At 34.8% G+C, this 27,517-nt stretch overlaps 4 protein-coding genes across 4 annotated transcripts; 2 read left to right on the forward strand and 2 right to left on the reverse strand.

The window, feature by feature from the left end:
• The first annotated feature begins 3,549 nt into the window (after window positions 1-3,549).
• On the forward strand, window positions 3,550-7,042 carry LOC106430080 (probable WRKY transcription factor 47). Its single transcript, XM_013870860.3, has 6 exons — window positions 3,550-3,846; window positions 3,923-3,997; window positions 4,249-4,401; window positions 5,398-5,652; window positions 5,743-5,856; window positions 6,074-7,042. Exons 1-6 carry the CDS (start codon window positions 3,628-3,630, stop codon window positions 6,728-6,730), a joined length of 1,473 nt encoding a protein of 490 aa, XP_013726314.1. The 5' UTR covers window positions 3,550-3,627; the 3' UTR covers window positions 6,731-7,042.
• Window positions 7,043-11,155: 4,113 nt separating this feature from the next.
• Window positions 11,156-15,009, reverse strand: LOC106430118 (protein transport protein SEC23-like). The gene is made up of 6 exons (XM_013870893.3): window positions 14,776-15,009; window positions 13,815-14,361; window positions 11,913-13,733; window positions 11,715-11,831; window positions 11,578-11,649; window positions 11,156-11,511 (listed from the first exon to the last, which is right to left on the reverse strand). Exons 2-6 carry the CDS (start codon window positions 14,289-14,291, stop codon window positions 11,374-11,376), a joined length of 2,625 nt encoding a protein of 874 aa, XP_013726347.2. The 5' UTR covers window positions 14,292-14,361; window positions 14,776-15,009; the 3' UTR covers window positions 11,156-11,373.
• Window positions 15,010-17,395: 2,386 nt separating this feature from the next.
• Window positions 17,396-19,312, forward strand: LOC106430082 (two-pore potassium channel 5). Its single transcript, XM_013870861.3, has 2 exons — window positions 17,396-18,562; window positions 18,944-19,312. Exons 1-2 carry the CDS (start codon window positions 17,517-17,519, stop codon window positions 19,089-19,091), a joined length of 1,194 nt encoding a protein of 397 aa, XP_013726315.2. The 5' UTR covers window positions 17,396-17,516; the 3' UTR covers window positions 19,092-19,312.
• A 4,827-nt stretch (window positions 19,313-24,139) lies between these two features.
• Window positions 24,140-26,382, reverse strand: LOC106430110 (S-adenosylmethionine synthase). Its single transcript, XM_013870885.3, has 2 exons — window positions 26,137-26,382; window positions 24,140-25,493 (listed from the first exon to the last, which is right to left on the reverse strand). The coding sequence occupies exon 2, from the start codon at window positions 25,478-25,480 to the stop codon at window positions 24,299-24,301; it is 1,182 nt and encodes a 393-aa protein (XP_013726339.1). The 5' UTR covers window positions 25,481-25,493; window positions 26,137-26,382; the 3' UTR covers window positions 24,140-24,298.
• Window positions 26,383-27,517: the final 1,135 nt, after the last annotated feature.

The following is a 27,517-nucleotide window of genomic DNA, read 5'->3' on the forward strand; positions in this document are numbered from 1 at the left end:
GTGAAGCAGACTTAGATAACATATCTGCACATCCATTTTCAGTCCTTTTTGATGCTTAAATTCAATTTCTTCAGAGTAGTTATTCCACAAATAGATCATATGAGATATTGTTTTGATATGTAGATTTGTTTTTTCAATGTTAAGAAGATTGATAACTGTAAAAATGTCTCCTTCGTATATGATATGTCTATAACCGATTCTCCAACATGAGACAAGTCTGTTTAAAAAGTAAATAATTTTATTTTTCTTATATTATATAATCAATATATATTATTTACTGATAATAAAAATATAGTTATTCATCTATCACAAATATCTATGCAAATATGTGAATCAAGTACAACAATCAAACAACATAATGATTTCCACAAAGAAAATTTAAAAAATATATTTATGTTATGTAGTCATATTTTATATATTTTTAAATAATGTAATACAATATTATACATTATTTTTTAGAATTGAGAAATACATATATCAGTTAGACAAATTAAGCGATAATTAGACAAATTTGATTTTTATTTTGTGAGCAAAAAGTTTATTATTAATTAGCATTACTTATTTCAAGATGTTTAAGAAATGATGGACAAAAAAATAGGATGGACATAAATGATATATGAACTATAAATAGTTTTTTGTAAAGCTCACTTAGATAACACATATGCACATCCATTTGCAGTCCTTTTTGATGCATAAATTCAATTTCTTCAGAGCAGTTATTCCACAAAGAGATCGTATGAGATATTGTTTTGATATTCAGATTTGTTTCTTATTGTTAAGAAGATTGATAAGTGTAAAAATGTTTCATTCGAATATGATATGTCTATAACCGAGTCCCCAACATGAGACAAGTTTGTTAAAAAGTAAATAATTTCATTTTTCTTATATTATATAATAAATATATATTATTTACTGATAATAAAAATATAGTTATTCATCTATCACAAATATCTATGCAAATATGTGAATTAAGTACAACAATCAAACAACATAATGATTTCTACAAAGAAAATATAAAAAATATATTTATGTTATGTAGTCTTATTTTCTATTTTTTAAATAATATAATATAATATTATACATTATTTTTTAGAATTGAGAAATATATATAATATCTTATCCGCGCGTAGCGCGGTTAAAAAATCTAGTATTAGATAAACAAGCTTGATATTTTCTTATTAGTTAACTCTTTTAATAAATGAATACAAAAAAGATGTTCATATTGAATTTTAATAGATACATCACAAAGATATTACTTTAATAAATTTACATTATAAATTTAAACGAATTATTGTAAAATTCAAAAGTAAACTGACATTATATCATAATTTGAAGCTATGAGTTGAATGATATATTATTATAACTAGTATAAAAAGAGAAAATTCTACTTTATATATTTATAGTTTATACATTTAAATTTATAAGTTATGAAATGTGGTTTCTCGTTTTCTTGGATTTAATAGTCTAAGTAAAATTATTTTCATATATAAATAAATATAACCCTAAGGAAAAGGACCTTCCAGCTGTCGGTTTCAGAGTCAACTGGAAACATGGCATCTTCTACTACTTCATTGACCAAAGTTCTTTCCACATCTTCATTAAATTATTTCTGCTTATATTTTGATAGACAGAGTCGACACTGAAATTAAGAAACCTCATAAGAAAATTATTTTCTAATCACAAGAAATATGTAACGAAATGTTGACAAAAAAAAAGTGTAACGAATGACAACAGCCGGTTAGATGTAATTTTTGAAAATTAAATACAGTTGTAAGATGTTTCAAAAAAAAACAAGAAAAAACTTAATTAGGATGATGATTTTGAAGAAAAAAAATTGTGGGAATAATTAACAAGAAATGATTATATAAGGTGTAAGATATTTCCTTCATTTTGATAATTTTATGCATAGTACTAAAGGAACAATTAAATTTAAAAGAATAAAAAATATATACAAAACAAATAACAATGGTGGAAACTCCTTATTCCACTGTTCTAGTTAAGAGTTAATTAATTATTTTGTGCCAGAAGAAGATATTTAAGTTTCATCTGTTCTTTGAATTATAATACTGTAGATAAGAGTTTTATGAACATTTACAATATACACAGAAGTTATGAAGAAAACATCAATGCGTGCGTGTAATACGTAATTCATTTACTCAATATTAGTATATACATTTTATGTAATAATGTCACGTAATAACATTTAAAGAATATAATTGGATTGGTACAATTACCTGAATTGTGAAACTCTGTATATACTAAAAAAATAGAAACGAATCAATACAGTTATACAGATATCAAATCTGAATCTCAATTAATTTACCAAATCGTAATGTACATATAAATATAATAACCTAATGACCTTGCACGACGGTCTTCTCTGAGCTCGTTGACGATGACAGATATTAAAAAACTGAATTGTATTTGATTATTATCATATTCCTATAATAAAACTATGCATTAAAATGTAAATTAGTATAAAAAAGAAGAAGGAAAAAGGCAAAATAAATGACGGGTTTAGACTTGGTAGTTAGCTCCGGCTTCAATGAATGGTCAAGTGGGATTAGGTTCTTTTTCTTCGGGGTCCCACTCCTCTTTATCGTTTCCTCACCGTCCGATAGTGCCACCGTTATGCCGTGCCGTCAACACCGTTGACTTCAAAGACAACGCTTCTCGTCTTTTACTGAGACTCACGTCGTCCTTCTCCGTCAACTTTCTCCTAACGGCTACTTAACGGATATCCGTCCACTGTTACGATTAATCTACGCTCTAGATGTTTATCTCCACGTCACTGACTCGATCCTACCCCTTTATCTTATGACACGTGTCTCATCTGGCGTCAGCGGTGGATGCATTTTCTTAATTACATTTTATTTTACACGGTTTTTAGGCTGCATCTAAATTTGTTTATTTATTAATCTAGGAGTATCCTGGTTCAGACTAATTTCCAAAAAAATGTGTCAATCTATGAATTGACTCTTTTTCCAATATGCAAATGAATTGTTAAGCAGAGAGGTTCATATCTGTATAAACAGGGGCGGAGGGAGTGTATGGGGAGTGGGGTCAGCTGACCCCACTATTTTTTAATTTTTTTTTGTTTTTGTTAAAGAAAAATTATTTTGACCCCATTTAATAATAAATTTTGACCCCATAAAATTATTTTAACTCCAGTGTAAATTGATCCTGGCTCCGCCACTGTGTATAAATGTCTAATTTTCAATATGTCATATAAACATAAATACACTTTGAAAATATGGAAAAACAAACATAACTACAGTTTAATTGAAAATATTGTCAATTTTTGGAAAAGCCATTAAATAAAGAAATCAACTGCAATGATTTTACCTTTTTAATATCATGTTACGTGATTAGTATAAACTAAATCATTATGCAAATTCCGAAAATAAAATATCAACTATAAAATTAAACCCAATAGTTGCTTGGTCATTTCAGAAAAAATAATTATATCGGTGGAAGTTATAACATTTGACAAAAGAGTGATCCCTCGTTGAAAATAGAAACCTTTAGCTAAGACTTTACACAACTTAATTAACCTTATATCTTTTGTCTTTATATATACTCTCTCTTATTTATTTTTTCTCTACCTCTATCTCCCATTGTCTGCAAATGGAAGAACACTCTCAAGATGGCCGTGAAATTGCGTTCTTACACTCTGGTGACTTTCTCCAGAGAGATTCCACCTCAAAGGATCACCAACCAAACGAGTCTTCGGTGGAACATCATCACAAGCCGTCCATCAAAGAAGTTGATTTCTTCGCCGTCAAAAGTCAGCCGTACGATCTTGGCCATATGAGAACTACGATCGTTGGATCTTCCAGTTTCAACGTAAGGTTTATACATACAAAATATACATACATATAATTTTGAACGTTGTTCATCACATATACTTTACGTCATATAGAGTGAATTAGCTCCGGTGAATTCATGTCTTCGAACATCAAGTGATGATGATGGCAATGACAAAACCAAAGCCCAAGTAAGTATTTCTGAATAGTTTATTTCCATTCAATAGAATTTCATTTGGATCTATTGAGAATAATTCAATTCTAAACTCAAGCACAAACTATTTTGAAAAGAAATCAGAAAGTAAACATTATTTTACACTCACTTATTTGATCATTTCGCCTTTTAATTCCATATAAATTATGGTTGATTCTTGTGAGCTCAAAATTTTTTGTTTGATTTATGCTTTTACAGTTGATCTTATAATTAAAAAAAAAATTGCAGATTAGTAGGCTGAGATTGGAGCTAGAGAGGCTTCACGAGGAGAATCACAAGTTGAAGCATTTATTAGATGAGATAAGTGAGAGATACAACGACCTCCAAAGTAGAGTTTTGTTGGCGAGACCGACACAAGTTGAAGGTCTTCAACAACATGAGGTACTTAATTGCTTAAATCATAAAAATGATCATGTCATTAATAATAATTCGATTTAAAAAACAGTATATATTGTCTTTTAAAGAATTTATTTACTGAGATAATTTATTGGTCTTATGTTGCATCGGGATTGATGGCACTGGACTTAATTATCGGGGGTTTTATATTGAATACATGATTAATATGCGCACCTAATGGATGTAGTTCATTTTATATTCAATATTCACATATCCAACCAAAATGTCAAAATTCTAAAAACCATAACCGAATAAATAATTTTACCATTCATTTAGCAAAATATTAAAAAGGAAAAAGTAAATAATTACTCGTCCAAGACAAATTTATTTCATTGTTTGTCTAAAGTTTTTCAAATTAAACATAAAACAATACAAAATATGGATTTTTTCCCATAAGTTTGATAAACACTACAACAAGAAAAAGGAAGAGAAACAAATCCTTAGAGGAAATTTTAACAATGAAGCTTAGAAAACAAGAAAGGAAAAAATCATAACTAGTGATTGCGGTTTCCACGATCACGACGACCATAAATGCTTCTTCTAATAATTGTAGTCAATTTCATATGTTTGGGTTAATTAGTCTTTCTACTCTAGTTAAGAGATAACTAGAAGTCTTTATAATTTCATCAAAATCCGCCTCTAATATAATGGACAAAATTGTTTCTTACAACTAAGATTTAATGGAGAACAAAGTTTGTAATTTCTGAGATATTTCAAACTAAAAAAATTGTTAAATAAAATTCTTGATTCTGTATATGCATCATTTGAGTCTTTGCCTAAATTTTCTTCATATTTTTATTAATGTGTTAATTTGCACATTTGGTAGGTTATCCAATGTGTGTATATATGCATGTGTGCGTTTATATTTATACCAACACTATGCTATATTTTTTTTGTTTTCTGCCGTACGTAAAATCAGTCTTTTTATTTCAATTTTCCTAGGAAACTAATCTTTCTAATTTTTGTTTGTACCTTAAAAAGGACATACCTCAAGCTGTTTCTTCACAAGCTCTAGAGGATAGAAAACCAATGGATATGAACAATGATATTCCGGCCACCACCTTAAAACGGCGGTCTCCGGATGACGTGGATGATCGTGATCACCGAGATTCACCAAAAGCTCCAAGATTATACCAAAACAAGAGCACTAATCATGAAGAACAACAAAACCCTCATGACCAATTACCATTTAGAAAAGCTAGGGTTTCCGTACGAGCGAGATCTGATGCCACCACGGTAACTTTCTATCAAGTTACTACGTACTATTCTTTTATTGTGGTTACATATGATTTATTGGGAAAATGATTCAATGTGATTATTTGATAGGTAAACGATGGATGTCAATGGAGAAAATACGGTCAAAAAATGGCCAAGGGGAATCCATGCCCTCGCGCTTACTATCGTTGCACCATGGCCGTTGGATGTCCTGTCCGTAAACAGGTTAGTAATACATCATAACTATATAGTTATACCATATAAAATAATGTATATTCCATATAAAATAATGTTTAATCTAACAAAAGTTTTGATTTATTAACAAAAATAAGTTTGAACTGTACATAAATAATGATAATTTTGATGATGCGTTATTTTCAAACGAAAGTACCATGTAATAAAAATGAGTACATACAATGCTTACTTGAATTCACATCTATAGGTCCAAAGATGCGCCGAGGATACGACCATCTTGACCACTACGTACGAAGGAAACCATAACCATCCTCTTCCACCGTCAGCCACCGCAATGGCCGCAACCACCTCCGCCGCAGCCGCCATGCTCTTATCAGGCTCCAACACCAGCAACTTCCACCAAACCCTCTCTACCCCCTCCGCCATGTCGTCATCATCATCTTCCTTATACCAGAACTTCCCATACACTTCCACAATCGCCACACTCTCAGCTACCGCCCCTTTCCCCACCATAACTCTAGACCTCACCAACCCGCCTAGACCGTTACAGCCGCCGCCTCCGCCACATTTTATGAGCCAGTATGGTCCCGGAGCGTATTTAACAAACGCTAATCAAACTAGGTCTATCAATGATAATTACCAGCAGTTATTATTACCTAACTTATCGGGCCCACAAGTACCACGTGACATGGTCGATACAGTTAGAGCTGCGATCGCAACGGATCCGAATTTCACGGCGGCGCTTGCGGCGGCGATCTCAAACATCATAGGTGGAGGTAACAACAATAATAATGCTAATACTAATGATAATAATAATAATAAAGTTGATGCAAAAAGTGGAGGGAGTAGTAACGGAGATTCGCCACCGCTTCCACAGTCTTGCACCACTTTCTCCACCACCTAAATTAGTATCCAAGTACTATATTATCATGTGTTTATCTTATCATTACTACTACGAACACACACACACATATATTTACATCGCATCTTCAGTTTTCTTGTGTATATTACATATGTAAACATATACATATGAATGATATGGAGATGGTTGAGAGCTTAAAGGGTTTTGTTTTTGACCGGACTCGATTTTGGCTATTGTTTGTTTGTTCTTTTTTTCTTCTGTATTATAATTTTCGTAGCAACGATATGTATATACTTAAATATTTAATGCTAAAAGAACATGCTGTTGATATGTAATATAGTTATGTCTTTCTTATATACATCTACTAAATAAGGTGCTTGCACTAGCCTATTCATTGTCGCATCCTTACCTCAGTTGCTACTCGATCACTGATTGTGGGATCATATTTTCGTCGTACCAATGATATGTACATATCTTAAATATTCACGGTCTGGTCGACCACTAGCGGTTTGATTTTTGGGGACACGAAAAATCTAGACTGGTCAAATACATTATCAGTTGTAATCTCAAATTCCCATTCCAAGTTGAAGTACATTTTCTTCTGCTGTGTTTCCAAAAAAAATGATATACCACATTTGGTGAGAGAGAAACTGGCGGAAAGATGGACGTGTGTGGACTCGATCAGTTTATCCTAGATCTTTAATTGGAATGGATCTAAGTACTATATATTTAATCTAATTATCACCAATTGGTTTTATGCTGAAAACTCATATGGCTTAACATCTATCGACACTTTCATTGTCCGGATTAAAGTTTAAACTATCATTATCCGGTTGAAGTATAATAGTGTACACAAGCTGGAGAGTCTACTCCAGAAATGTCTATGGTCTAATTTCCACCAAAAAAAATTGAAACCTAACTTGCCAAATTTTTAGAATATGATTTTTATAGCTATTTACCAAAAAGGTCCACAAAATGGATTAACGGATAAAAGTGAAGTTAGTATAAAAATCAAACCTAACTTGCCAAATTCTTAGAATAAGATCATTCAGTAAGATCTATTAGGGAAGTTCTCAGGCCCTTCTTCTTCGTCCACCATCCCTAAAGCAAAAGTACAAGAGTAACTTTGACTTGAAGCTAACGGAAGTCTCTAAGGAGCTCAAAAGTTACATCTCAAAACAGGTTTTGTGTTCTACAATAAAAACAAGATGGAAGTGAAGATAACATGTCACCAAGATAACATGATACTTTGGCCTCATCTTGTTCAAGAGTTATAGAGTGTATATATATATATATACATATATATATGTTAATTAATAAAGAATCATAGATCAGTACTGTAGAAACAAATGGCTTATCATCAAACAAATGAGAGAGTAGCTTAAGAAACAAATGGTTTATCAATAAAATGAGTTCAGACATTGGCTCAATTTCTTACATTATTCAGGAAAGCAAGCTATATGGAATAGGTATTTTTTCAAACTCTTGCGCCAAATCGGCAACACAAAAGTCATCCGGCAAGTTAGCCATCTCTGGATCCATCTCTTGAAAAGTATCATCTCCAAGAAAATCTTGAAACAACTCATTGCCAGTAGGAGGATCTGTGGCTTGTTCGTCCATGGTTTGATCTATCAAGGGAACATCGTCTTGTGCCTCAAGATGTAGCTGACCAGCTGAGTTTCTGACGATATTGTCCTCTTGTGGTTGAGTCTTCAAAGAAACCGTTGGGAGCTCATTGTTCTGTTGTTGTTGCTGAGTCTTCATAGAAACTGTTGGGAGCTCCTTGTTCTGTGGTTGTTGAGTCTCCATAGGAACCCTTGGGAGCTCATTGGTCTGTTCCTTATACTGATCATATGGCTGAGCCGAGCATGGAACATTAAGAGTGGCTTGTCCAGGAATCATGTTTTGCTGTTGAGTAAGAGGCAAGTTACTCAAATTTTTTTGCTGAGCAGCTAAGAGATCATTGTTCTGTCTCATATACTGATCATTTTGAGCCATACTCAGAGCAGAAGAGCCAAATATTTGATGACCCATCATGCGTTGAACATAGGGTTGAACTGAGTATAGACCCGAATATTCATTACATTGCTGCTTCTCCTCCATGGCTTGAGCCGAGTGTGAAGTACCCGTCTCTTGTCCCCAAAAATAGTTATGGCACGGCTGTGTCTGAACCTCCATAAGTGATGTTGCTTGTCTTCCACGTATACAATGTTGCTGCTGACCTGAAGATTCTCCCAAGAACTTACCACAAGAACTTAAGCTTTGATGTTGCTCCTTGCTTCCATTCATTGAGAAGAATTGATGTTGAGAAGGCAAGTGACCCCAATACTCATTCCACCGTTGCTTTTCATTCAAGCCTTGCTGAGGATCCATCGTCTCTTGTCCTAAATATTCACTCCATTGCTGCTTCTCCTCCATGGCTTGAGCCGAGTGTGAAGTACCCGTCTCTTGCCCCCAAAAATAGTTATGGCACTGCTGCTGGACCTCCATAAGTGAGAGATATGTTTCTTGTCTTCCACGTATATGGTGTTGCTTCTGACCTGAAGATTCTCCCAAAAACCCACCACAAGAACCCATGATTTGATGTTGCTCCTTGCTTCCATTCAATGAGAAATGTTGATGCTGAGAAGGCAAGTGACCAGAATACTCATTCCACCATTGCTTCTCATTCAAAGCTCGATTCTCCATCATTGGAACCTTGTTAGGATCCATTGTCTCTTGTCCTAAATATTGGTTTTGGTACTCAACCCTATCGCCAGAACCTTGATCATATTGCTTCATGTGTCCAAGAATAGGGTTTTTCTGCTGACCATAAGACCTAAAGTCTTGATGCTTCTTCATGCCTCCATAAAATATTGGATAGTTTAGGTCGTGACCCATAATATTTTGATGTTGAAGAGCCAAGTTTGAGATAGCCTCACCAGAACAAGACCCAATCCACTGCTCCATGCCCTGAGCTTCATGAGTCTCCACAGGAGCAGCAACACCATGATGAACGCTGGTCATATGGTTTTGAGAGTTATTCTCTACCAACTTTGCACCATCTAATTCCCGTCCAAGTCCGATCACTATAGGTGTGAGTCTTGGAGCATATTGAGCATTGTCTTTACGTTTACGAAACCGGATTCTACAGAGAGCCAATTCTTGAAATCCCGGTTTATCCAAAACAAACTCATGCATCACCCAACCGGTCGTGACCCCATCTTTCTCCGTTTCGCTATTGGCTTTATAGCTTATAGTCTTCAAAGAACCAACCCTAACTCCATCTTTATTCTCTATATAATTCAAAAGGCCAGTCGTCTTCCATCTACCTGACTTAGCAACCTTCCTGCTCGGTCTATTCGAGTCAATTTTTTTAATCGCTGGATGTTGTTTCCTCGTGACGAAGTAAAACCACAAGTTGTCATCGAAGCTAACGTGCCTTACGTGCTGGAGAAGCCAGGGTTCTTTCTCGTATAGATCATGCATGTCGGTTATGAAACTAGGTCGTTTGTTTTTTTCGATTCTTTGGCGAAGGATGTTGGTGAGATCAATGTTTGTGGGACCTTGAATTTGAGAGCCTCGAGTCATCTTCATGGGGTTAAGATCGTTTCTCAAGGAGGGTATACAAATAATGAGAGAGTAGCCAAGAGGGTATATATAGTAACAGTGTCAGACCTTGATAAGATATCCATTATTGTATTGTATTTGGTTTACATAGGTAACATGGAAAAAATAACGTGTGAAAAAAGAAACTAACGTGCGGATTTGATATAATGATATCTAGAAAATATGCTGATTCAAAGAATAATTTACAAACGCGTAGTAAAATTTATTTAGACACCTAATTTAATTAATTAACGATATGAATTTTTGAAGAGTAAAAATAAATAGACCCAAAAAATACTTTTGACAATTTGTTGCGAAAATAAACTGGCAATGTGGTGAAGCAATATCCCAAAACATAAGCTCTTAGCTCTATAATCTAGTGTTGATGCACCACTAACTACTTTTGACTAGCAAACCAAATTTCAAACAAAAGGAGTTTTTACACAAACCAATTTTTATGACATAAACCAAAAATTAAGTTAACAAGACGCTTGGATAAATTCTGGAATGCAGAGCAAATTCAGAGAGAGAAAGACTTTTCCTAAATATTATACTTCTAAGAATCTCTTAAATATTGTTCTTACATATTCTTTTTTACTTGTTAATCTTCTGTAAGGAGAAGGGAGTTTATTAGATTTGTTGTGTTCCTTTTTCAGTGTGGTATATTATACATTATAAATGAGATTGACAACAAACTAAGCCACTCCAATTTTAATCCACCCAAAAAAGATTTGCTACTGTTTACCACTTTTAGGCACTGGCAAGTGGCAATTGAGGAAGCTGTAAATGAGATCCAAGGGCGGTGCTTTAGCAAAATACATTAACACTATGTTTCTCAACGCATATTTTGTTTCTTAATCTCTATGATTACGCAGTGGAAGTATGAATGTATCCCTTAACCAATGTATCACTAGACTAGACTTTTATTTTGTTGTTATAATAACAAAAGTATAATTCAATTCAAGAACACATGAGACAGTTTAAAAGAGATACCCTAAAACCAAAAGACTCAGTACAGTAGTAGTACCCAAAATAGCAAAAGAGAAGCGATCGACAAAAGCAAGAGAATATTGAAAGCTCTCTCTCTTTAAAGTTTTCTACCTGGGCTCAGGAGGCACTACTTTCAAACTCCTCGTCCACTCGCAGAAACTCTCTTCATCAAACTCTATAAAACTACTTTTTAGTTTCCTTCTTTGATCCGCCGTCAACCTTCTCACCTGTGGAAATCTTGCTTCCTGCAACATATATACACATTCAGAGGAAGACAAAGCAATCAACCAATCAAGATTTCGATGGCTTACCTGCTCATAAGGAGGATCTTTATGCGCTGGTATAAGCCGGCAAACAAAGTATCTAGCCTGTGAACTTCCTTCCTGTTATACACACCACAAGATATTAGCTTCGTTCCTATGTAGATACCGAAACGATGAGAAAGTACCTTGAATGCGAGAATGCGCGGTGCTGGAAACCGAAACTCGGTTAGCTCTTCAGCCAACGTTCTGCAAGCTGCTAAAACCGCAGCGCTCTTCACCTCATCAGCAGACAGTTCCGCTCCCTAAACCAACAAAGATTAACAAAAACGCTTCTGACAAATATATATTATTGCATGAACCTTATGAAGACAAGAGAAACTTACCAACCAAATAAATACATCTGTGCCATGGTCAAGAATAACAGCTTTATCTGATTGCATCGAGAGATCATACGCTGGTAGTTCCTCGAACGTGCCTCCTTCTTGGTGCATCAAGCAACGTGGAGCTACCATTCGCAGAGACAGATCGAAAGATGCGTTCAGAAACAAGTTCCTTAGCACAGATCTTTCATCTTCAGAACCAATGATGTTTCCTAACAGAGGACCTCTCCTAAGATGGAAGAGAAGCTCCGGGAGAGAAGATAGTTCCTTGGGGAAGCTATAAAGCTTTGATTTCGGCACTTGTGATCCGAATTTCAAAGCAATGTCTTTGATTCTCTCGTCTACTGTAGAACGCATATCGACTGCGTCCTTCTGAGTTTTCGCTATTAGAAGAGTTCTCTTGGAGATGAGAACCGCAGCAGCTTCGTCTACAACACTCTGAAGATACGCTGAGACGCTATCAACGGTTGGCAACTTGAACGTAATCACCCGAGACACATCTGCTTGATAAACATCTGAATAATGAAAAGCAAACTGGAAAAAGACGTGATCGCCTTGGATGTCTCTCTTATTCTCCATCGAGATAGAGAAGCTTTGTGTCTCTTCGACACTTAGCATCTGAATACAAACAGCTGGATCACTCTTAAACGTCTCGTGAGTTTCTGAATGTGCCTCTTCGCCAGGTCCAATCACCTGAGTTATACGAATATCATCTGAACATCGAACTTCAAGCAGACCGTGTGAACCAGCTGCTCTAGTGGCCGCTCTTTGCAAGTCCACGCCAAAGGCTTCACCAAAATCATCGTGAAGAACCAACACACCACCTGAGGTTTTTGCGAGTGGCTGCAGGACAGGAACTCTGAGAGGGCAAGTCCCAGCGCACAATATGTCCACGACCGTGTTGTGTCTGTGAGCTTCACGCCCTAAAGTCTCCATCCATTTTATAGCTGTCTTTTCCATGTAAGGATAATTCGGATGACTCATCGAATGAGGCACTGATCCTGGACCATATGTTATGGGTCCACCGGCACAAACGATGATTCTACTGTTACCACCTGCTCTTCTGACCACTCCCCGAGACATTTCTGCGGATGGTCCTTGGATTATGGCCAGAGCAGCCTCAACAGCAGTTCCAAGGCACCTGTCCCTAGACGCTTCAGGAACATTCAACGTGTATGGTCTTAAGGACGAGAAGATCTCATGTGCTACCTTCAGTGATGCATGCATTGGTGACAAGTATACACCGGTCCCATAAATCAGCGATTTCATCGATTCTGCAGATGGTGATTTAGCACCAGAGATAACATCGGCTGAAGCTACGGATTCTTCAGAGAAATCATATATCGAAACAGTACGGCCATACACTACAATCCCAAGCCTGGTAGTTTGTGGAAGAGAGTCTACAAATGCATGCAAAGAGCTCTGCAAGTGCTGAAGGTGTGGTTCATCTAAACACTCGTCGATAACAAGAACGACTGGTGCAGATGTCCGAGAGTCAGAGGCAGGAACAAACCCAGGTCTCCTGTTTCCAGTCTGAACATAATCAACCAGAGGCAACGAGAGTTCTGGATAGTTACGCAATTCATCCTTGCTCATAGCCACATATTCACCTTTACTTCCATTCATTTTCTCGCAGATGACGCACTGCCATTGCCCTGAACCAATTAATATGGAGGTATACGGATTAGAATACGCTCCACAGTGTAGACAGCGATGTGGATCACGTTGGATGATCTGAGGACCCGGACTAATCTCCCTCCCCGCAGAAACTATAGCTCCAAACCCCAAACTAGCAACATTTGCTAGCTTCTTCTGCTTTAAAACCTAGATAACAAAACAAACAAACACAACTTAGCAAGTGAAACTGGGAGATTATGAACGAACTAAAAAGGAAAAGAAGTAAACCTTATTAGCAGTAAACAAAACGTAAGGAGAGTCTGCAGCTATAGGTTCCTCCATTCTAACAACATCAGGAAGATCACGCTGAGATCCAGTAGAAGACCCGTTCGAGTAATAAGAAGGCGTAGACACTGGCAGAGAAGAAGCCGTGGCTGAAGAGTACCCCATAGGCTGAGGAGTAGCTGGCGAGGTGCGGAAAGGCACAGCGGCTGGTTTAACCGGAGTATTAAAGACCGGAGGCCCAGGGGGAGTACTCATACGAGGAATAGGGCTCCCGGTTCTGATACCATTCGAAGGCGACAACAGGTTTGGTGAATGCATGTGATCAGGCCTGAAGCTTGGTGGTGCTTGAGGATACCTAGGAGGTGTAGGCGAAGGTACTACCGAAGGAGAATGAGAGAGAGGCTGTGGTGAAGGTCTATCTGGTTCTAAAGGAGTGAGAGTCCCCGGGTGGTTAACCGATCTCTGTGGTACGTTAGCCATCTGATTCCAAGTTTCACTACTTACGAAATAGGTTCTAGGACTGTGCTGAGATCCAATCCAGATCAAGAATCTGCAGAAAGTTTCAACAATTCGAGCTCAACAAGATCAGAAAACAAAATCCACAAGCTGAACGTCTAGAACTGTATCCAGATCACGAATCTACAGAGAATCTGAGCTCAAAAGATCAAAATACACAGGAAGACTGCGAAAGTTTCTCTACTTACGAACAAAGTAAGATCACAATCCTAGAAGTGTACTCAGATCGAATCCAGATCAAGAAACTACAGAGAATCTAAACAATTCGAGCTCAACAAGATCAGAAAACAAAAAAAAAATCGAGAAAATTCAAAATCACAAGTTCGTTTCCTTGAACTGTATCCAGATCACGAATCTGCAGAGAATCTGAGCTCAAAAACTCGAATCCACAATACGATTGCGAAACCTATCCTTCTAACCAAAATCACAAGTTCGTTTCGTTACTTACCAGTCCCGATTCGTATATCACCGACGATCCGGAGAAGTATATATCAACCTCGCCGCGAAAGGCTGATCGGATAATCAGGCGGAGATCGAGAATTGAGAACCCCTAATCGCGAGATTCGTAAGACGAATTTTTGACTCGCATTGAATTTGTTTCTAGCTTTGCAATCTCACGAGACTCCATTTTCACCTTTTCGATTTCGTCTCTTGTGTGTGTGGGGGGCAGTATCGTAAATTTTGACAGATTCTGGTCATTCTACTCACCGCTCTTTGCCTTGCTGGCATAACCGTGAGATTCGATTGGTTTAAAAATATAACGCCAGCGCATTGCTTGACGTGGCTTTAAACGACGTCGGTTTAGGATCTCTTCAAAAAAGCAGTGAAAACAAGTAACGCAACGGTTAAAGACTGATACTGACATACTGTGTATACCTTAGGGAACAAGAAAAGCTTAAATCGAACTCCACTGTAAGTTGATGTGGGATATATAACTTAAGAAATAAACAATGAAGAAAAATATTTTATTATTATATAAGTTATAACCTCACTGTTAATTTGTGAGATTACTATCTGTTAACAGTTTATTATAATTAAAAAGATCTTTAAAAGAGATGATATTGTTTAGATGCTCGATAGTATTGCAAATTTAGAGGATATCAATCTCACAATTATAAGCTTAACGCAAGAATGGTTTCTCCTCCCTTGATCCATTTTGAAGAAGTGTAATTGGACTGTTAAAATATGATAGTACAATATGCTAATTAAGCATTTAACACCTGTTTCTAATGTTTTCCTAAGATAATGTAATGCCTAATGTTTTTCTATTGTACCGTACTTCATATCAATACAACAAGCATATTCACATCATTGACTTTGATTTTTAACAGTCCAATTTATTTCAATATCAAACAACAAGCATATTCACACCATTGACTTTGATTTTTCAAATTAAAATAAACTATACTATCACGTCTTTTGCTTTGATTCATTGCCTCTCCATAAACCTAACTTTTCCAGATCCCATACAGGGCAATCAAGTCTTAAGAATGCCTTTCCGGATGTTGTATCCCATCCTATCACCAAATTAGGATGAAGGATATTAGGTATTATGAAGAATCTCATAATCCTACATGGAGGTAAGATTGGATGACAATGTATATCAAACTCCAGTGTGTAAGTTGATGTGGGGTTTATAATTTAAGAAAGAAAAAATGAGGAAAACTATTTTTTATCACATAACCTCAGTGTTAACTCGTGAGATTATTATCTGTTAACAATTAAAAAAAGAAAACAATTTCTAAAAAATGTTGGTTGTGGTTTAAAGTTTATGAAATTATTGTTTATACGCTAAATAAATTTATAAAATTAGAATCATAAGTATAATCTTAAAGCAAGAAGGGTTTTCACCTGCCTTAATTAGACCCATTTTGGAGAAGTCGATTGGACTGTTAAAATATGATAGTATATTCTAAGCATATCAGACCTATATTCTAAGGCATGAGACCTAATCTATGTATAAATATATCTCGTTAGTGTAAAGTACTTCAATATCAGTAAAGTAAGTATATTCACATCATTGACTTTATTTTTCAACTTAAAATAAATTATATTAGCACGTTGTGTTTTGCTCTGGTTCATTGCCTATCCATAAAACCAAACTGTTCCAGATCCCATATATATCCAACCCATTCACCAAATTAGGATGGAGAATATTAGGCATTATGAAGAATCAGAGCAACCCTTCATTGAGGTATATTGGACAATACCAGATGATGATAATAAACCACCACGAAAAACTAAATTAGGAAATCACAAGGTATACATTAGTGTGTAAAGGCCAAACCCATGGCAAATATCCAATTGTAGAAAATAGTGATTTATGACTTTTTCATGTGTTAATACTCCTATGTCACAACGTATACATAATTGTGTTAAGGCCAAACCCATGGCCAATATCATAACATTGATCACCATGTGATGTTGATTTGTATAAAATAGTGATTTATATGACGTCTCATGTTCAATACTCCTCATGCAACCAAAAGAAAAATGTTTTAAAAATTGCATTCTAAACTTTATATTTAATTTTATTAATTAACAGTGTTTGACAAAAAAAATAACAATAGTTAACAGTGAAATATTTTATTAAATTTTTATTAAAAAAAATATTAGCTATAGAAAATAGTGGATTTATAAGTTCCACTTGTATTTTTAATATGGTGAAAAGCCGGGGGGAAAATATTAATTTGAAATGGATAGGTAGGGTAGTACTATTAACTAGCCAAGTGTACATTCACCCAAGGAATCAATAATTGATAATGAAAAGTGGGAAAAGAAAACAGAGATAACTAGTCACCTTCACTAATTATTATACAAATAAACTTTCATCCGGATCAATAGTTGTATTAAACCGTGTTTGAATCTTGTAAAATACTTATAATATCAATATATATTCTGATTTTGTCGAAAAAATAAACTTTCATTAATCAATCATCATATGTATGCATTAGATAGCATATAAATTGCATGTGGTCCAGAATATCGATTATCATTTTCCATACGTGGCATAGTAGACCCCACGCTCACAAAAGCCTATAAGTTATTACACGCCCCACCAAACACCAATCACACTTCTTCTTGTCCATTTTTTCAAAACTCAAAACTTTTTTTTTCTTGTTTCAAGTTAAATAAACATTACATTTTAATCTAATTTGTTGTTTTAGAGATTCCTCCTTTCTTGGGAAAATGGAGAACCAACCTTTAATCAGTCCTCAATCACGTTACCCCCTCCACCCCATCCCGGAAAACCCCTCCTCCTCCTTCTCCGCCGTCTCCGCCGCCGTCACAATCCCTCACTCAATCTCAACCACATCTTTCTTCCAAGAAAACATCCAACAACAAGACCACCAGGACCTCGAAAAATCCGAACTCGACGACTCCTACTTCAACAACCCTCGTCCACTCCACCGATGCCGCACGGCACCAGCCATGGTCATCATCAAAGACCTCACACCCAACAAATCCTCCTCCTCAGAGCCCAAGAAGCCTTCCCCAATCTCCAAATCAATCATCAAACAAGCCATCTTCCTCCTCGTCGTCTACCTAACCTTAGGCGTCTCAATCTACTCCTTCAACAGAGACCACTACTCCGGCGTCGAGACCCACCCCGTCGTCGACGCGCTCTACTTCTGCATCGTCACCATGTGCACGATCGGCTACGGAGACATCGCCCCGTTGACTCCCTGGACCAAGATCTTCGCTGTAGTCTTCGTCTTGTTCGGGTTCGGTTTCTTGGATATTTTATTAAGCGGTGTCGTCAACTATGTTCTTGATCTCCAAGAGAGTATGATCCTCACCGGAATCCAAATGGGCTCCTCGAGAGGCAGTCATAGATTCTCTGCTAAAGACTATATAATCGATTTCGAGAAAGGGAGGATGAGGATAAGGATGAAAGTGTTTTTAGCGCTGTGCGTCGTCGTTTTGTGTATCGGAGTTGGCGCGCTGGTTTTGCATTTCGTCGAGGGGCTTGATTTAGTTGATTCGGTATACTTGTCGGTTATGTCGGTCACCACGGTCGGGTACGGTGACAGGGCGTTTAAGACGCTTGAAGGGCGGCTTTTCGCGGCGGCGTGGCTGTTAGTGTCGACGCTCGCGGTGGCGCGTGCTTTTATTTATCTGGCGGAGGCGAGGATTGATCGTAGGCATCGGAGGGCTGTGAAATTCGCGTTGAATAGAGAGATTACTGTCGAGGATTTGCTAGCTGCTGATACTTATCAACATGGTTTCATCAGGTACACAAACTTTATGTTTTTTCTCCGACAAGAAGTCTCTCTGGTTTGGTCTGAATTTTTTAAAAGTTTTGATTTTTTTTGGTTAGTCTTGGATGATTAGGTTATACTTAAGAGTGATCTTGAGCTGTTTATGCAATCCTTAGGAACTAATCTTTAAGCTGCAAATAACTTAGAGTTAGTGTGTTTATGTTGTAGGTCAAAGAGATTAATCAGACTAATCATATGTCATCTTAGAGTTTTCCTTACAAGCAACAATTAACTATCAAAGTGTTGTTACATTTTTAATTTTTTAGTCTTATCCAATGAGTTGAAGACAACATTGACTGAGTATAAGTGATTAATCTCCTGACCTTTTTAAGTTTTCCTATTGGTCTGTCTCAGTAAATCAGAGTATATTGTGTTGAAGCTTAAGGAAATGGGGAAGGTCAGTGATAAAGACATTAACCAAGTTGTGAATCAGTTTGATAAACTTGATCCTAATAACTTGGGGAAAATCACATTACCTGATCTTTTGGGAGGTCCTTTGTGATATAAAACATACTTTGTTTTTCCTTCTTGTACAATTATATTTTTCATTTTTTTTTAAAGAAGAACTGGACATATGTAGCAGCACTGATTCATACAAAGAGTTATGTCTCAGTTCATTAGAGATAATGTAAATGTGTATTTTTTTATGCTTTGTACAAATAGATAGTTCTCCCAAAAAAACAATATATATTTCAAATAATTAGCCTGTTCTTTTGGATGACATTCACCATGAGTTTGGTACTTTGGTACGATATAAAACAGATGTATCAAGGGGTCTCATATATATCAATAATAAAAAGGAGTCTTATGGTTATGGAGATCTTAATCTTTGTCACTGGTGAGATCATTGGGTGGAAAAGGAAGCTCCAAAGTTGCGGCTTTTTGTCTCTTGATTAAGTAGAAAGGTTGGTTGACCAAGTCTCACATCCTAATTCATGCACAAAAACTTTAGCACAAAAATAGTTATTAAACAATAACATCCTACTATATAAAAGCTACTAATTTTGAGGCTTCTTAGGAGTGCCACATAGGATAAAATATTCTCTACCAATCAAACTGCCACGTCATCGCGAATGTTTAGATGATGGGTCTCGAACCATCCAAACCCGTCAAAATAGCCAGCCCATTGTATAACTTATAGCTTCCTTTTCTTTAGCCAACTTGCCTCAGACATCTCCAGCGACTCCAAATCTGTTCGTCTACCCAACTTCACCGGTATAACTTCTACGACTGCAACAATGACACTTCAATGCTCCATTATAACTCATCAAGTGAAGACTCTTTGTACCTCTCCACATCCCTCTTCTCAATCTCTTGCCCAGTTCCTTAAATTTGATTTGTCACAAAAAGTTAGTGCATCATATAGTTTTTGAAATTCAAATAATACTAGGTGTTTTTCTGCACCATGTACAATGATAAATTATTTTAAAGTTAAATTATATTTAAAATGAAATTTATTAATATTATATATTTTATTATTTTTGACTAATATTTAATATAAAGTTGACTATTTTTGAGACTATAATGTTTGCTATTGTGATCAACACCTTTTTGCAGTACTCTGTTTGTATCTTTTTTTATTAGTCATCATTTTTTTCTTTTGGTAAAATGATTAAAAAAAGACTGAAGCTAAAATTAATCTGATTAAAAAAAAGACTGAAACTAAAATTAATATTTTTGTTCTTGATCATTCACGTTATCTTCAAAGTTAATAACATAGCCAACGTAAATGATCGACGTTGAGATTTCAGCTTTTCTGATTTTTACTATTCTAATGTTCAATATAATTTGAATATTCTCTTTGTTTTATAACATAATGGTTTAAAAATATTTTTTTTTCACTATATAAATTGTTTTTATATTTCAATGTAACTTTATATTTATTAGATATTGTGTAGCCAATTAAATTATGTAAATTACTGTGTAATTGATTAAATTTATATATTAAATAACAGATTTCTAAAGTAATAACTTTTAAATATTACATATTTTAATTAAAATTGATTACATTTTGAAACATATAGAGTAATCTATAAACTAACTCTATATAGATATGAAGACAAAATTGTAAACTGATCTCATCTTGAATTTCTCTCATTCTGTACATTCTTAATTGGGAGGAGATAATCAACATCTAATTTTATGTTACTCTCAGTATATTAGAAATAGTCGAACCATAAATCAATTAAGGATGATGTAAGGAAGACATAAAGATGTATTTCCAGTTATCACAAATATAGAATCAATTGGCAATAACTTAATTATGTCCAGCGTAGGACAACATAGAAGACTTTCCATACCTTCTAATATTACAATATCTCACTATATTATTGGTTAAATCAGTTTTCTCTAGCACAAATACTCACTCAATTCTTAGAGTTTAAGCTTTTCTATCTGATGATATTAGTAGTTTGATCCAAAAAAAAGAAGAAACGGTCGAACTGTACATTATAATTAGAGAAAGAAAACAAGCAAAAATCAACCGAAGACTTTTAAGGTATATGAAACAAAAATTGGAAATATCAATTCTCTGTATTTAAAGAATAATGCAATAAAATTGTAAAAATACAAAATAAAACAAAAAAATACACAGATTGAAAGATTTAGTAAAATAAAATCATAATATAATTTCTATAATTTATAGTGCTCAGCTACACTAAAAAATCTAAATTTACAACATGTTTATTTACATCTTGAAACCTATTATATAATTAAAATGATTCTAAAAAAAGTGCCAGCACGAAGAGTTAAAAAATATACAATAAAATATAATACATAACGTTAAAAATACATTATCACTGATCACTAAAAAATCATGTTAGTAGTAATAAAAATGAGATGACAACATATTTATTAAACCATAGAACGACACGCAATAAGGTGTTATTAAATATACAAATTACAAATTAAATATGCTCAACGCAAACACACATAAAAATGAGACATCATATTTGGATATATTTAAATAAATAATTTTAAATATATTATATTCTTGATAATTTTAAAATTACTTAAAAAGAATCTAAATTATTAAAAAAATAATATACAAATAAAACTAAAGCAATATTTTGTAACGTAAAAATAATAAATGAATAAAATATATAGTATGTTAATAAAATAGATTTTAGATTTTAAAGACTTCTAATTCATGTAATATTACAAAATTCAAAATTTGTTTATTACAATTAATATTTTACATTAGATATATTAAAATAATATTCTAGATCGATATTCAATTGTCAGTTTTCAACTATTACACGTAAAAAAATATTATTAAGTACGCTTTTTTTTAAAAGGAGGTTTTATATTTTAAGTAGGTTATTGGAGTACTTTTTCTTTTCGTAAATTTATTCGAGATGAGATTCCGATCTTTTAAACTAAGATAATTTGTGTTCTATACATAATTATATTTTTTTTACATAACTCTAAAATCTCGGACTTGATTTTTCATATTTTTTTAGTTAATTATGTTACATATAATAGAAATATTTACTTCAAACTAAAAATATAAAAAAAAATCAAATTTAAAAATTAGTTATATATAATTTAATATAGAAAAATTTGCATACAAATAAAAATGATAAATGTAACAAATTTAAATATATTATCCGCGCGTAGCGCGGAGAAAGGATCTAGTTTAATTTATAATATTTTCATAATTCCAGTCTTATCCTCTTTTTTAAAAATCAAACATACTATCAATTTATCATTCAAATGAAAAAAAAAGCAAGTTGAGAGTTGTTAAATGACACTAGTCCCTTACAATGACTATAGATAAAACACAATATGTTATCTGTATTATTGATAGGTATGGGTTAAGTTTCTAGGATATATAGTAGATTATGACTTAATGTATGATGAATTAAAAAATTAAGTATATTTGGGTGATATTAAACAAAAATGATTTTCCCTCAGAAAAATTAGAACTTTGTGTCCGATTAGTAATGTCTGTAACTTTAAAAAATTTGATGTAGAAAAAAATATGTAGATTTTTTGTTGTGGTTTTAGATTTTGTGGCTTTAGAATTTTATGGAAAGTTTTAAAAAATTGCTTTGGATTTTTAGCTTTACAGAGCACTTGTACAACTGTAGGTTATTCCAAGAGCTGTGATTTTGAAATTTTTATTAAAACTTGATTGATGTGAATTTAGTGCTGTAAAAATAAATGAAGCTGTGGAAAACACCTACAGCAATTATCAATCACCCAAATTAACTTGAAAAAATAGAATCTGAATACAAAATTGGTGTTAGTCACACAGGCGCATGAAAATAATAATTAATAAATATTTTATTCACAATTAAGTGTTATAATCACAATTAACAACCTAAATGTGTTTTTAATTAGCTTACCAGTGATTGATTGCTCTAGCTTTGAATAAATAGATAAACACGACTATTACTTTTTCGTTTCGATCATAGATTTCATGTTGGAGACAATATTTCTGTTTTCGTACGTCTCGTATCATCGTATGGACCGACAATAAAGAATCACATAAAGTTATAGCAAAAGGGTAATGTAAATGGGATCCACATCTATGTATCCATTTACTTTGAATGGATCAAACGTATGATCTTTTTGTTTTTTCAAATCATTTAGTTAGCACTGTCGTTGTTTGTTGAGGATTGCTTGTAGTTTCGTGTTGTACTAACTAGAGAATACGTGTATTGCCGTATCTGTGACAAGAATATACGTGTAGTGCCGAATTTGTGACATGTAAATAGATCTCTGTTTTCAATTGATTTACACTTATTACAAGTCAACCATTACATAATAAAATAGATTTTATAGTACTATCTGTTGTCTATTTCTAAGTTTTTAAATGTTATATATCTAACTGGAAATTTTGATAGATGGAATCTATAATAGTTGATGCGTTCAATCAACCGCTGCTTACTCACTACTCGTCATTGTTCTTAAAAAAAAAATGGCGATGATAACATGGACCGATATAACCAAAGAAAAGAAGTTCACATTTATCAAATCTGGTAATAGGATATCAAAGCTGCTAACACATTATCAAATACTATTATATGCTAATTGATGTCAATTATCAAATCCCCTCTAGTGCCGGTAGAGAAAAGCCAACATCAGTCCACAAAACTTTCCTCAAGACCAACAACTATTCGACAATCTACAACTTGCTTCAAATCTTTGAATTTTGGAGTCTAAAGGAACAAAGTCGCAGATACTAACCAAGGAGGAGTTGGCCTATTGGTTTAAAACTGTTGGATCATCTAACAGAAGTCTAAGAGGTCGTAGATTCTTCCTAGTAAAAAAAAAAGAGTTACTCAAGAACACATGTACCAGTCACACATAGCTAGAGGCAGAGCATCATGGTTGCAGACAGAACCAACTATTATTGGATGCCTCTCATGTTTGAGCTTCTTCGCTCTTTTAGCTTGAAGTTTCACACTATTAGTGAAACTAAACTTAGTCAAATTGACTAGAGTAGAATGCTTATCTTAGTTATTGTAGAATCAGAACAACAAAACTACATAAACTAAAATCCAAACGTAGCAGTAATGCAAGCATCTCCATGTTCAGGATCTCAACAACATTTTAATGTCATCATTAATAGAACAATAGTAAACAAACCAGTAAAAAAAAAAACAAAACAGAAACAGAGGGATTAATTATTGCTCACGGTAGATTTTTAAAAGTGAAAAAGATAGAGAAACAAGCATAAGCAAAATGATATTAAATCATTACTTAAGCTTGAGGTTTGTCCCACTTGAGTGGCTTCACGACCTCCCAGGTGAAGTCAGGGTCGTCCCTTCCGAAATGTCCATACGCCGCCGTTTTCAAAAACCTCCCGTTGCCTCCTCTCTTCAAGTCCAAGTTGATCGTCATCATCCCCGGTCTGAAATCGAAGCTCTCCTTCACGATCTTCAGTATCTCCTTGTCGGGAATCAGCCCTGTTCCGTAAGTGTCCACGAACACAGACAACGGTTCGGGCACTCCAATGGCGTACGAGACCTGAACAAGAGCCCTACGAGCCATCCCGTTAGCGACAACGCTCTTGGCGGCTTGCCTCACGATGTAGGCCCCGCTTCTGTCGACCTTGGTCGGGTCCTTCCCTGAGAAAGCACCTCCTCCGTGAGCTCCCCACCCTCCGTAAGTGTCGATGATGATCTTACGTCCGGTTAAACCGGCGTCACCGTGCGGTCCACCGATCACGAACCGGCCTGATGGGTTGAGGTGGAAGATGGTTTTGTCGTCAAGGTACTTCTCCGGGATGATGGGCTTGATCACGTGCTCCTTGAGGTCACGTGCGATCTCGTCGTTGGTCACGGTCTCATCGTGCTGGGTTGAGATGAGGACGGTGTGGACACGGACCGGAACCATCGCGCCGTTGTCGTTGTAGTATTCAACAGTGACTTGGGTCTTGCCGTCTGGTCTTAACCAACGGCAAGTCCCGTTCTTTCTGACCTCAGTAAGCTTAGCACCGATCTTGGTCGCAAGGACATGACTCAAAGGCATGAGCTCAGGGGTCTCATCAGTAGCGTACCCAAACATGTGACCCTGGTCACCAGCTCCAATATCTTCAGGCCTCTTGGTGAAGTGACCGTGAACACCTTGAGCAATGTCGGGGCTCTGCTGCTCGATGTTGACGAGGACTTTGCACTTGTCGGCGTCGAGACCGACGTCGTCAGAGATGAATCCGATGGAGCGGCAAGTGTCGCGGACGATCTTTTCGTAGTCGACGGTGGCTTTGGTGGTGATCTCGCCGAAGACCATGACCATGTTGGTCTTGGTGCACGTCTCGCATGCGACTTTGCTGTCGGGGTCTTGCTCGAGGCAGGCGTCGAGGACTGCGTCGGAGATCTGGTCGCAGAGCTTGTCTGGGTGGCCTTCGTTGACAGACTCAGATGTGAATAGGAAAGTCTCCATTTTTTTCTCAAAACTACATAAGAGAGATTGAATCAGCAAAACCTCATACACAATACCACAAGTAGAAACTTTAAAAAAAAAATAAAAAATAATTAATTTATTCTACACACAAGTGGTGACATAAAGCTAGGGAGATTCCAAAACAATGCATCTTATCTTAAAAGATTCTCTTCTTCTAAATCCTCATAGATTCCCCAAAATGGGTTGAGCACTAAAATGAAACTTAAAAGCTTAACAGTTATTAACTAGGAATAATCATTTATAGCTCAGACTTAATACAGATCAACTTTGACTAAAATAGTAAAAATAGCCAAATTCAAATCATACACATACACACACACAAGCTCAATCAGAAAAAAATCCAAATCTGATACTCATCATCAAGATCCGCTATAATAGAGTACCAACGAACTCGAAAACTAACAGATCCAGATCGGAGCTAAACCTAATCCCTAGATCTGTGACATCACAAACGAAAACATTCATAGATTCGCCAATAGAAACATTCATAGATTCATAACAGTATCGCAGATCGTAGATCCGGCGTAAAGAGTTAGAAATTTTTTCAAATCTAGATCGAAAAATCTCATTTCATCGCAGATTCAACACACCGTCAAATCGATAGAGGAGGAAGAAGGAGAAGGAGAGCGATATACCTTTGGGGGATAGAGAAATGGGATAGAGGGGCGATACAGATCTGAGTATCTCTATGCCTCTCAAAGCCAAAATCTTATAAACACCGAAGGGAAACGACTCGGGGACGATTTGTGAATGTAAACGGCGTTGCTATTTATAGAGATTTAACTGCTAACTGTTGACTGGCTACCGAATCTGTAGGTTAACTCTGCTGCTCTTTTTGCTTTTGGACTCTTTTGGACTTCATCATGTATTATTGTATACTTACTTCTTCGGCTTATTCAGCTAATTAAAATTATATTTTTTTTAGTTAAGGAAAAAAAATTAATATGAATTTAATTTCCTAAGTACTATGTGACTACGACTATTTATAAAATGTCATCGTGGAATTAAAGTGTTTTCACACTATCACCAAAGGAATTAAAGTGTTTTCACACACTCACCAATATGGTAACTCCTGATATGCATTATATTTTTAGGTAATAATTGATCAACCAGATCTTACTGTAATAATTGAAACACAATAAAGATATAAATGTAAATCTTGTGTACATGAGTTTGAGTAATAGGCAGTAAATGGCCATTTATTTGACTTTCCATATCTTAATCTAGCATACATAAAATAACCTTAAATTAAAATGATAGTTTTCAATCAATATCAACTGTAAATACTTTTATGAAACAATTACAGATCAATTAATATGTATATGAGTTGATACAATAAGAATTTTTTCTATATTTCAGATTATTTTAATTATTTGAGCCTGATTAGATTTTTGATACTGCGATTTTTTAGCCAATATATATTTTTAATATAATTTATGATCTTTGCTCATCAGTATTAAGTACAACAACCAAAAACAACTTATTTCACACAACTATAAAAATAATTTTAAGTAATTTCATACCTATTATATTAAGGATAAAAAAAGACAGAACTACAAGAATAAAGTGGGACAGGAACTCTCATGAATCATGACTTAGTTTAGGAGTAGGTGAAATTGTAATAAATTGTGTCATTGTTGAGAAAAAATGATGACCATTAGATCTCTCATTAAACGGTTGGATTTAGATGGATGTTTAGTGACATATTTGACCTACTTCACTTACAATCATGCTATTTTTTTATTAATTATTTAATTTTCGAGCTTATTTTATACTCTATTTTCTTACATCTTTTAATTTTTTAAAGTACTGGACAATAAAAAATTATTTACAGAAGAAAATGAAATATTTGTTAATTTTCGAACTAGTAAATAAAATTTAATAGCTTAAAATTAAAATAAGTTTGACTTCTTTTAGTAACTATAGATAAGTTTTTTTTGTTATAAATTTTAACCAAGTTATCCGGAATATGTATACTATATATAGGAATATTATGAGTTATGTAATAGTAATATT

Source organism: Brassica napus, chromosome A9 (assembly GCF_020379485.1).
Source record: "Brassica napus cultivar Da-Ae chromosome A9, Da-Ae, whole genome shotgun sequence".
Lineage (NCBI taxonomy): Eukaryota > Viridiplantae > Streptophyta > Magnoliopsida > Brassicales > Brassicaceae > Brassica > Brassica napus.

Bases quoted from the DNA above. Each gene is read 5' to 3' on its own strand.
- LOC106430080 (XM_013870860.3), top strand. From the start codon at position 3,628: ATGGAAGAACACTCTCAAGATGGCCGTGAAATTGCGTTCTTACACTCT. The intron at 3,847-3,922 runs GTAAGGTTTATA...TACGTCATATAG, and splicing joins TTGGATCTTCCAGTTTCAAC to AGTGAATTAGCTCCGGTGAA. The intron at 4,402-5,397 runs GTACTTAATTGC...TACCTTAAAAAG, and splicing joins AAGGTCTTCAACAACATGAG to GACATACCTCAAGCTGTTTC.
- LOC106430118 (XM_013870893.3), bottom strand. From the start codon at position 14,291: ATGGCTAACGTACCACAGAGATCGGTTAACCACCCGGGGACTCTCACT. The intron at 13,734-13,814 runs GTTTACTTCTTT...TTTGTTATCTAG, and splicing joins TTTTGTTTACTGCTAATAAG to GTTTTAAAGCAGAAGAAGCT. The intron at 11,512-11,577 runs GTAAGCCATCGA...TATATGTTGCAG, and splicing joins AAGATCCTCCTTATGAGCAG to GAAGCAAGATTTCCACAGGT.
- LOC106430082 (XM_013870861.3), top strand. From the start codon at position 17,517: ATGGAGAACCAACCTTTAATCAGTCCTCAATCACGTTACCCCCTCCAC. The intron at 18,563-18,943 runs GTACACAAACTT...GGTCTGTCTCAG, and splicing joins TATCAACATGGTTTCATCAG to TAAATCAGAGTATATTGTGT.
- LOC106430110 (XM_013870885.3), bottom strand. From the start codon at position 25,480: ATGGAGACTTTCCTATTCACATCTGAGTCTGTCAACGAAGGCCACCCA.